The 11060-nt window shown below is 43.3% G+C and overlaps 1 protein-coding gene across 1 annotated transcript; it reads left to right on the top strand.

The window, feature by feature from the left end:
- Window positions 1-1680: 1680 nt before the first annotated feature.
- sox18 (SRY-box transcription factor 18) lies at window positions 1681-7987 on the top strand. The gene is made up of 2 exons (XM_086102022.1): window positions 1681-2106; window positions 4007-7987. Exons 1-2 carry the CDS (start codon window positions 1734-1736, stop codon window positions 5224-5226), a joined length of 1593 nt encoding a protein of 530 aa, XP_085958148.1. The 5' UTR covers window positions 1681-1733; the 3' UTR covers window positions 5227-7987.
- Window positions 7988-11060: the final 3073 nt, after the last annotated feature.

The raw sequence follows: 11060 nt of genomic DNA, 5'->3' as shown, positions 1-11060 counted from the left end.
CCTCCCCTTACCGAAGTACGTTCATGAGCAGAAAATTACGAATGATACTTTGAGTACAGCAACTACTTTAATAATTTTACTCAAGTAGTATGCTATGAGGTGTTCAAAATGATTTTCCGTTAAAGTACTCTAACACAAGTATGAAATCACACTCAGGTGCTTGATACAAGATTGGCAAAAATGGATACAGATGATCTAGGGTCAAATTGTCACCATTAGAAAACCGTGATCACTGCACAGGCAGTGGTTTAACAATCTGTCCAACATTCCTAACTGCACAAATAAGTGAGCTCACACTTTGGTGTCTTTTCCATGACTTGAATCCTTTTGTTTTGATCCATAAAACACATAAAAACGAAAGCAAAAACCTCAAATAAAATTGTGCACCGTTTTCATCCTCAAGGCCAGGGGGCCAGATTCGGCCGGCCACATCAAGTTTTGTGGGCCCTGAAAGCAAATCTTGTGTGTCGACTCCAATGGTTCAAACCAATCTGTCCCAATTTTTGAAATTGCCATGTGGAATGAAAAATAACTGAAATATTGCGAGCTTCTTTTTTTTTCTTTGTTACCAATCCCATTTTCTTGAAAAATAGTCGAACAAACTACTATCCTAGACATCTGATTTCAAAATTCGTCATAGAAAGTACATCAATTGTTTTCTGAGTCATCATGTTCTGGCTTTTTTTTACAGGCATACTTCAATGGCATAAGTGCTGGTTGAATTCTAAATCATACTACTTCAAAGGCGTTTGACAGATTCCACTGCAGGCACATACATCCGTGAGAGAGTGTGTGTGTGTGTGTGTGTGTGTGTGTGCGCGCACCAACATTTCTAATGTTTGTGTGTGTCTTGAATGTGTGTACTGAAGTGTGTGAGACACGGTCAATTCTCGTTTGGGCACAAACAATGGAACCTCTCTGATTACATCTTCCCTGTACAGCGGGCAGGGTGTGCGTAAATGTGTGCGTGAATATGCGCATGCGTGGCGTGTGTGTGTGTGTGTGTGTCTGCGCGTGTGTGTGTGTGAGGGATGGAGAAAAGCAGGGCGTGGGTTGGGGGGGTGCTCAGAAGAAAGGGGGTACTGGTGGTCCTAAAAACTTTGCCTCCCCCTCTTTTCCTCCTCTGTGACCACCAGTTTCCTCACTCACACACACACACACACACACACACACATACAGACACACACACTCACACGCACACAGGTTCCCTCCCCTCACTGTTTCCTGGCATCTCATTGGTTAAATTCACATCTATGAGTGTGTGTCATTGGCCTTGAGTGTGTGTGTGTGTGTGTGTGTGTGTGTGTGTGCGCGCGCTCCTCTGCGAATACACATATGCATATATAAAAATATGCTCAGCGTGGGTCGGTGAACTCTGGCCACAAGTTCTCAAAGTTCCGAGCGGGAAGGACAGATGCGAGCCAGTGAGTCAGACGGCTCAGAACCAGCAAACCAGTCGCTCCAAAACGAAGGCAGTAGGAAAAGCAGAGACTTGGTGGAATATCTTCTGAGGAATATTTTGGTTTCTGTCCCATTGTCCCGCCCCTGTCGGATCTCCATGTTTGTGCTCGGGATTTGTGGTCCAAATCCATCACACTCTCCCGATCCGTCTCCCCTTCATCTGAAAGCGTGTGTGCTTATCCCTGAAACTTTGCAACCCAACAAACTGAGACAGACGTTTGCAGAATTTCACTTGGACTAAAATCAAAGTAGTCAGCAAGAGCAGTTCTGGAATGAATTTAACCGAGCCCAGCTTGTCTCGGGGGGCTCTGCTGCATCCCGGCCAGGTGTCTCTCGTGAGTCCGACGTGGGCCTCAAGGACCCCAAGTCCTGCTTCTGATCTTGAAATGGGGTTTGAGCAGAACATCTCAGGAGACTGCAGCTCTCCCAGTGACCATGCCAGGAGAGCAGAGCCCAGGGGGCTCGCCACAGAAGGGGGCCTGAGTCCAGATCTGGCGGGAGGCTCGGGCAATGGCAAGGGTGTGGGGGGCGAGCAGAGGATCCGTAGGCCCATGAATGCCTTCATGGTATGGGCAAAAGATGAGAGGAAGCGACTCGCCTTGCAGAACCCAGACCTTCACAACGCTGTGCTCAGCAAGATGCTCGGTAAGACAAACACCACCTCAGAAAAGCTGGGCGTAAAAGCCTTCTAAAAATTTACTAATATCGACAATTTACCACACGAGGGTCCGTTACATCTTTTTCAGCAGTTTCAACACTCATTTTTTGTAAAACAGTAAATAGTTTTAAACTTAATTTTTCCTGACATACTCGGAGGCACTGAAGGCTGGGGTTGACTCGTCTCCTACCATCTGGTCCCATTTCATTTTATGAAGTGAAAAGTGCATTTCTGAGCGCAGTATTAAGGAACTCGGCACAGGCAACTTCATGTGTAAAATAATAAACACTTTCACCCGATAACTACTTTTATGGTATACCGTATGTACTGAGTACAGTAATGCTCCATAGGAAACATTATTACACCCACGCAGTTTATTGCATTCAGTTTATTTCAGTTTTCTAATTATACTCAAATTAAATAAAATAAAAAAAACTAAAAATAAGTTTTATGCGGTCAAAAGGGCAAATGCCCACCCTAAACTTTTGCACGAAATTCTCCCAAGGCACATGCATGTATTTATGACTACATGCGTAATGCTGCTGTCACTTAATGCCTGTTCGCTGCATCTCAAATGATTTAGCATTTAACAACTGAAGGATACAGCAATTTCCACATTCAACTGGAAACGTGTTTCTGTCACACATATATCTAAATCTATATATCTCTATATATAGATAGATAGATAGATACTGTATATCAGTATAATATAAATGGGTTTAAATGACAACAATATTTATATAATCATATATATATACTGTATATATATAGATAGATAGATCGATGCATAGATCGAATACAATATGTAATAATCATCTGTCATTATAAAGATTTTGTGTAGGTTCTCTATCTTGCAAAGAGCCTAAAATGTCGCAGCAGAGCATCAATTAACTTTGTGCGGCGTCCATGTGGTCATTATGTCATAAATGTCAGAGTTTAGTCACAGGCTTGATCCAAAGTGACCGCAAAACCGCTCCAAACTGGAACTCCGCTGGCGTTGGGACAGCAAATGAAATATGGTGCATTGCTGGGTGTCACCTTTGCGAGATGATGCAAGGCATTCAACGAACTCATTCAATGCTGACATTTAAATGAAAGAATCCTTGCTGGCCTCATACAGAACTTAAAACGATACATACTGGAGAGGTGTCTCTTTATTTGAGACACATAGAATGACAACTTTTTCCGACAACTCCAAAATAAAGTTAAAAGACGTCAGCACAAAATGTTCCTTCTTTACTATTTTCATCTTCAAAGATAATTTACACTGATATAGATTTTTCACTTTTCAATTGGAAGATGTATGTTTGCTTCAATTGCTTTACTATATTGTACTTTGTCAATTGAATTGCTTCAATTTATAGTTAAGTAGAAAAAATCCCGCTGATTCAGCAGAATTATCACATAATCCCACAGTACTTGTTATCAATCTTCAAATAAAAAATGAGTTCATTACCCCATCATGTAGTCAGTTAGATAAAGGTTGATTAGTCCGTCGACACTCTATGTGGACTTTGATGTTACGTGTCGCGCCGACACTTGGTGGTTGCGGTGTGGTTACTTTGTGAGGCTCAGAGCAGGTCTTTGGGTATTTCTGTGAGCATGTCAAGGAGGAAATCGGATGACAGATAGCTTGATGGCAAGAGAGCGGATGAGCGGGTCAACAATACAGCTGATTTTGCCAAGTTCAATCCACTGAGATCCTCTCTGCTTATTTTTTCTCAGCTTCACATTTCTTTTTGCCGGCGTGAAATTTTCCAAAAGCCAACCACCCTCATTCCCCAAACCTTTAACTCATGTTCTGGTCTTTCACCCTAACCAAAAGCTTGTCATTCAGCATGTCAATCATACAACAAGTTTTAACTCTCTACTCTCCATGTCCATCAGGCCAGTCGTGGAAGGCATTGAGTTCTACGGAAAAGCGTCCTTTTGTAGAGGAAGCAGAGCGTCTCCGCCTTCAGCACCTCCAGGATCACCCAAACTACAAGTATCGGCCTCGCCGCAAGAAGACCACAAAGAAACTCAAGCGCGTCGAACCGGGGCTCTTGCTTCACAGCTTGGCTCAGAGCCATAGCATGGGTCCTAGCATCGTCCCCGGAGAAAGTGGCTCCGGAACCTCTCCGTACGGACATGTGCCTCACCACCACCATCACCACTCCCACCACCTGCTGCCCTCTCTGGGCCACTTCAGGGACCTCCAGGCGCCGGGGCACCAAGAGCTGGAGAGCTACGGCTTGCCCACCCCGGAAATGTCCCCTCTGGATGTTCTGGAAAACGGTGCAACTGAATCAGTCTTCTTCCCCCAGCATGCGCAGGAGGACGCAGGGATGGGAGGCTGGACCAGCTACCACCATCCTCACCACCATAATCCGCATTACAGCCATCACTATGGCAACCACCACAACCCTATGCATGGTACGCCCGCACAGAGCCGGAGTCCAGGAATGAATGTGGGGGTGAGTGCGGGTCGGAATCCCAGAATGGCCTCGGTCGAATCAAACATGGCTTCGAGCATGAGCCCGATTCCTTCAAGCGGTTCTCGGATGAACCCAGCGCAAACATCAGGCCGCCATATCACCTTGAGGAGTCCCATGAAATGCCCGCCACCTTCCCATGACTCCTTGTCCTATCCCCAGTCCTCAATCAGCCTCCATGAGACAGTTAAGCCGCACCAAGGCTCCCTTCCTATCGGCTACTACGGCCAAATGTATGGCAGCGCAGCCTCCAATTTCCCCCCGACTCACTTGGGCCAGCTTTCGCCTCCTCCTGAGCCCTCCCCCAATTCCTGCTCATCTTTCCTCCCTCCTGTGCACATAGCAGACCCATCCAATTCGGACTCAGCTGCTCATCTGGGGCCGTCTTCTTCGGCTGAATTCTGGTCAGAGGTGGACAGGCATGAATTGGACCAGTACGTAAATACGGCAAGAAGCCGAGAGGAGGCCTTTGGACAAGGCGGGGTCGGGTCCAAAGTTCTGGTCTGGCGCGGTAGCGGTGGCGTTAGCAGCGCTGACAGAGATGGCGGCAGCGAAGAAGGAGTCAGCCCTCTTATATCTGCTCTCTCTGATGCTAGCAGTGCCGTCTACTACAGTGCATGTATCACTGGCTAACACTTAAATTTGTGGATGGACCTGAGTGTGGTTTGGATTCATTTGAAACGTTGATGGGACGTGTTACGCTTCGACGTTGGCTCAACTCTTTGTCTTGCTTACACCCACGTGATCCCAATTAAAACACAAAGGAACATGGAGAAGAAAAAAATGTGCCGGTTTAAAACAAAATACTGGTAAAGAAGTCACTCAGCAGTAAATACTTAAAAATGGAATGCATTCCTTGGCTACAATGTGCTAGCTGTGTTTCGAGTTAACAGCAGAGTGGCCCAATATGTCACAACATTAGCACTTGTGAGTCAATCTCATTTTTGATCTCTTTGAATAAGGGATTTCAACACCTAAACTTTGACAATCTAAAAGATGGACGCGTTTATACATTCATAATTCAGGTGCGGTGGTTTCAGAGGTGACAATGTCACACTGGAGAGTACCACTAATTAACTGGAAGACACATTTCAAGGTCAAAGTCAAATACCTTGCGGTCTTGATGAGGTTGAGATGAATTGAAGGTGCTCATTTAATGGCCGCATGAAGGCCAAACTAGGGAGAAAAGGGGGCTCATGGGAGAACTCGATCCAACCTCCATGCGCGTGTTTCCGGGAAAGCCTCGGCCACAAAGCGGCCGAGGCGGATCACCGAGGTCTCCCACAAGCTATTCAGATGTTTTACAAGATGGCTTTACGTTTGTTCCTGAGCGAGACTTGTGATATATTTCTTATTTCCTCACTTGGTGCCAACATGTCTTTTGGCAAATGTGACCCTTGTGCGGATTAGGAAGTCTTTCCTTTTAATCAGTAGACGTCTCAAAGATGTCTCTTGTTTAGCTGTATGCAACAAAAAAAGATGGAGCTTCGGGCCCCGATGCGTAGATCATGGAAACGTTCAAATTCCACGATCACAATCAGCTCTGGGATTAGGTTTTTTCCTTTTTCTTTTTTTTTTTTTTTGGAGTACAAGCTAGAATTGGCCACAATGTGAAAGCAGTACAACAAAAACATGGAAGTACAGATGATACAAGGCCGGTGATTATTGCCATGTTTTCTTCATGGCCCGTAAACCACACTGTTAACATTGGCACTCGTTTCTCATGCTAATCCATAATGTAAAATCAGTAGGGCGCGCATGCAACATTATATTCTAGCATGAGCCACATTTCTTTCGCCGTCTGGCTTCACATCATATCGTTCAAAGAGGAGACTGTGACGTCTAAAGCTCCCCATTTTTAATGGTTGTTTTGATAGCACGTGGAATGCCCGATTTGATGTCGACGATAACCGTGCATAATACTTTATATCGAGTTGATGCGCGATTCTGTGAAGGGGAAATTGAAGTATGAAATGTTCTCTTTGCACTGGGTTTAATATGTTTGCTGTATAGAATTTGAAATCAAAACGTCCTTACTTTTAAAAGGGCTGTCTTTTTTTTTTTTCAAGTTTTATTTTATATAAAGAGTTGAGGATTTATTTGCTTTATTTACCTTGGTCGAGCTACGTCTCTAAGCTGTGATGATTTAAAAAAAAATATTCTTATCTCGACACACGATCAGTGCATTTTAATGGAAAGTACAGGATATTCTCAACATTTCATCTTCAAGATGAATATGTGAATAACTACACATCCAAGGCAAACAACATCAAATGGGCTTCATGTTGAAAAATGATTCATTTCTTTCGTCAGAAGTCCATTGCCTCTGTTTTGGTATGGACTTGTGATGCTCGGGACAGCACCGCAAATGCTAATTTGCTGATGTGTATGATCTACACGTTTCAAATGAATCATTTTCCTGTCGTAAATGTCGCTCCAAGGCACTTTGACTCTCAACTGATTTGTAGCAGAATTCTCATCATTTAATGCTAACTTTATGCCAAGTTTAGCTACCAAGCAATTTGATCAATATGAACATCTCCCGCTCTTCCTCGGAAGGCGACTTTGTGTAATGTTTTTGCATTATGAATGCGACTAATTGAGAATGACCCGGCGAATCTGTTACAAGATCGACTTCGATCAAAGCAAGAAAAGGTTCTCCTTACAGCCAGATTAGCCGTTTTACTGCAGAGTATAACGGGAATTTGTGGTTTTGTCTGTGCTGGGAAAAATGACAAACCAACCCCCACCCCAGCCCGTTTTTTTTTTTTTTTGGTAGATGTTTATACAACATGTAGTTTTGTTGTAAGCGAGATCTTGAATGTGATCTTTCCCTACATCTGTTGTACATTAAAGCCACACACAATACATTTCTCGACATGACACAGTAGAATAATATCAAGTACGTTGTACAATATTTACCACGCGGTTCCTTTGTGGCCGAATTCATCTTTCCAAGTGTGTCCTCGGAGGGTTGAAGTTCACTTGGAGAAGCAACATTCTGAAAAAGTCCTTCTTGTTCTTCTTCGCCAGCATTTTGTTCCCACTTTAATTAGCTGTGACACACAAAGAACATCAGAGGGGCATTTCTTTGGAGTCATGCAATAACTCTGAGGCTTTTGGTAATAATTATGCGCAGTGAGGTTGGGGTGGCGGGACAAAAAGGACACATAACATTTGAGGATTTGATACAAAGGACATTTTCTCAAGCGGCATAAATAAATTCTGAGAAGGATTTTTCCCACTCATTCACAATCTGTTTGGCAGGGACATTTTGTTGACGTAGTTCTTTTGTTTGTCTATTGTTTTCTTTTTGGAATATTTTGGGTGGTCTGTACATGCTTCTGTACTATTTTATGATGGAATTTGACAAAATAAACACGTAATAAACACAGCGGTCTCGTTTGGGTCTCAAAATTCTAATCATCAATGTCAATCAAGTGTTATCTTTCATTTCTTGAGGCAAAGGTGACCAGAAACCAAACGCGATCAAATCTAAATCATGATGTCTTCAATTTTCAATACATTTGATTAGATATATCATTCAATTGCATTATTTGTTCCGGAACGCTGGTCTAAAAATAAATGGATATCTTGTTCAAGTCCCACGAATCTAATGATGCGCCAAAACGGACCGTTTCAGGGTCACGCTCATTGTCACAAAACTTAACTATCCAAGCAAGTTGTACATCTTAACGAGCTCGCTTTCGACGCTTAATTGAACATGCGTAATCGTGAATGCCAACATAATAAAAACTTTGATATGTGGCGCTTTATTGAGCTATATCGCTTGAAATGCGACTTTGTGTAGCTTCCTGTTAATAGTCACTTTTCTTCTTCTATTTCCTTCTTAAATTGATGTTACGTTTCCTGAAAATGTTTGTTCTGAACGGAATTATACGACCTCAACAAAAAGCTGAGGTTGTCAGTCATCTTAATTCCGGTGAAATTTTGCTCAATTGAAGCCACGTTTTTAGCTACATATGCTATCGCTTATGGATCACGGATGAGCCAGCAAATCGATCCGGTTATCAGACTTCTAAATGTTTTAATAAGAAAAATAAGACCAATGTTAAAATATGGACAATTAATCTTATAGAATTACACACATGATCATTTTAAGATGTTTGGCTCACGTACGTTTGGGAATTCAGTTGAATAGCAAGCCAACAAATCCTAAATAAGCTAAATCTCAGTTAAACCAACAAACAAATGTTTCTTTTGCGTCTTGGGAGATGATCCGCAGGTGCTGATTTTGAGATCACCGCGTCTCAGCCGCACAATCTTGTCAAGTGATCTTAAGAACCACTTAGGACAAGTTTCACATCCAATCTTGTGGCGTCGGATCACGAACGACCTCGAAGAAGCTGAGTTGCAAAACCGCAGGTTCTTACAGGAAACCACATCACAACACCAAGTGTCAGGGGAACTGCGGTCCTGACGCAAAAGCATCCAAATCCAGAATCCAAATGATTTGAGGTTTTCTATGAAGAACACAAATTTCACAGTTCCCTTGATGTTTCAGGGTAAGTCATCCGATAAACCGCGCTGAAGGCTGAATGTACAAGTTCACACCTTGTTCAGCTTGGATGAACAAGTCCAGGCATGATTTACTTTGTCTGGATTCGTGTTCGAAAACACATTAAATGATATATCGTGGCTATAAAAAGTCTACCCAGTTCAAATGGCAGCTTTTTGTGATGGAGGAAAAGAATGAGATCCAGATCAGTCATTTCCAAACTTTTTCCACCATTAGTGGGGCCTGTAACATGAACAACTCAAGTGAAATACATAGCGCAGTAAAACTTAATAACTGAGAAAAATCAACAACACTTTGAGGCGATCCGAATGGCACATCTGAGGTGAAAATGTCACCATTGCCTTAACTGCAGATGCGTTCGGTGTAACTTGCTAGTTATCATGCCATATTCATAACATCGCCCATGTTATCTTTTTGTGTTTGGCAGCACCTTTTCACTCACTAGAGGTGTCAAATTTGTTTTTACCGCTCGGCAGATTAACAGAGCGAGACCGCACACATGTAGAATCTCTCGAGCTGAAACTGCGCAGCAATAATCAAGGCTCGGCACGCGACTGGCCGGGAAGTTCAGTTTATGTTTAGTACAGTGAGTGAACAAAATGCGAAACAAAATGTTGTTCTTTTGCTCAGCTGCAAACGGGAACATTTCCAATGATTTAAAATGAAACGCCAACATCTTAAATCGCTTCGGGAAGGTCTGTCTTATCTTTGGGAACTGAACCATGCCCACAAGTAATCCTTTGAACAGTGAATTACTGTGATATAAAAACTCCAGCAATGGCATTTGTTATTGCTTAGACTTCCATTTCCCCTGAGAGCTGCATTTGTGCTGCGCTTTTTTTGGTTTTGGTTTTTAAATGTTTTTCATTAGTCACTGATGGTGTATGGGTACATATGCCTAAACTCGATGCAGGCAGCGCGGGTTCAGTTCCCGCTCAGCAACAGAGTGAATATGGTTTTGTACGCCTCTGCACGTGCCCTGTGACTGACTGTCGACCAGTCCAGGCTGTAGTCCGCCTATGGTCCAAAGTCATCTCCACCCGTGACCCCGGAGAGGAAAAACCGTATAGAAAATGAATGGATGGATGTTTTTCATTAGGGCTGTAGACCATAATGACTTGTGCGCACATGTTGCACAATGTTGTGTGTTTACGCAGATAAAAAGCAATGCGGTGTCATAAAAGACGTTCAAAGGGTGCGACGTCGACTTGATGAACTCATCACAGCTTTCTGTGTGGGAGGGGCCTGAAGGGCTCATGTGATGGCAAACAAAATGTCCTAGACGGTTTGGGAGAAATTCGACTAGGGTGGTGTTTGGATGTCCATGTGTTCGAGAGAGAGAGAGAGAGAGAGAGATGAAGGGTGAGTGACAAAGCATGAGAGTTGGAGGGATTTTCCCATGTCTTTTATTTGGACATGTGGTCAAATGTGTGTGTGTGTGTGTGTGTGTGTGTGTGTGTGTGTATTCTACAGCCAGCTTTGTCAAGGCGCACACTGCAAAGTAGGTGATCAGGCGATGTGGGATTTCTTCAATGGAGAGGAACGTCGGGGGCTCCGATATCACTCCTTTTCTGTTAGCACTAGCTACAGTGCTAATAGATGGACATTTGATTGATGAAATTTGGATAGATAAAAGTCAACAATGGATTTTGAGAACTGCTGCATATAGGGGTGTAGCCAGAATTTTTGCAGTGGAGTGGCCAGGGTGACACATTGTCTCACTGATGGGTGGCCACCACCACACATGCACGCACGCACATATGCTTGTAACGGCTTGTGCATCTGAGAAGTCATTGGCCCCAACATTTTTTTGTGTATGTTTCACAAATGTGACGTTAATTTTGGACATTTGTACAGAAGTTGTTTTGATCCAAATGACAGAGATTGCAATTAAACCGCACAAGACTAGGGGCAGCTTTAGTGCAAA

Source organism: Hippocampus guttulatus, chromosome 1 (genome assembly GCF_054856545.1).
Source record: "Hippocampus guttulatus isolate MCC_2025c chromosome 1, RoL_Hgut_1.0, whole genome shotgun sequence".
NCBI classification, from domain to species: domain Eukaryota; kingdom Metazoa; phylum Chordata; class Actinopteri; order Syngnathiformes; family Syngnathidae; genus Hippocampus; species Hippocampus guttulatus.
This window is presented reverse-complemented; position numbering and strand designations above follow the sequence as displayed.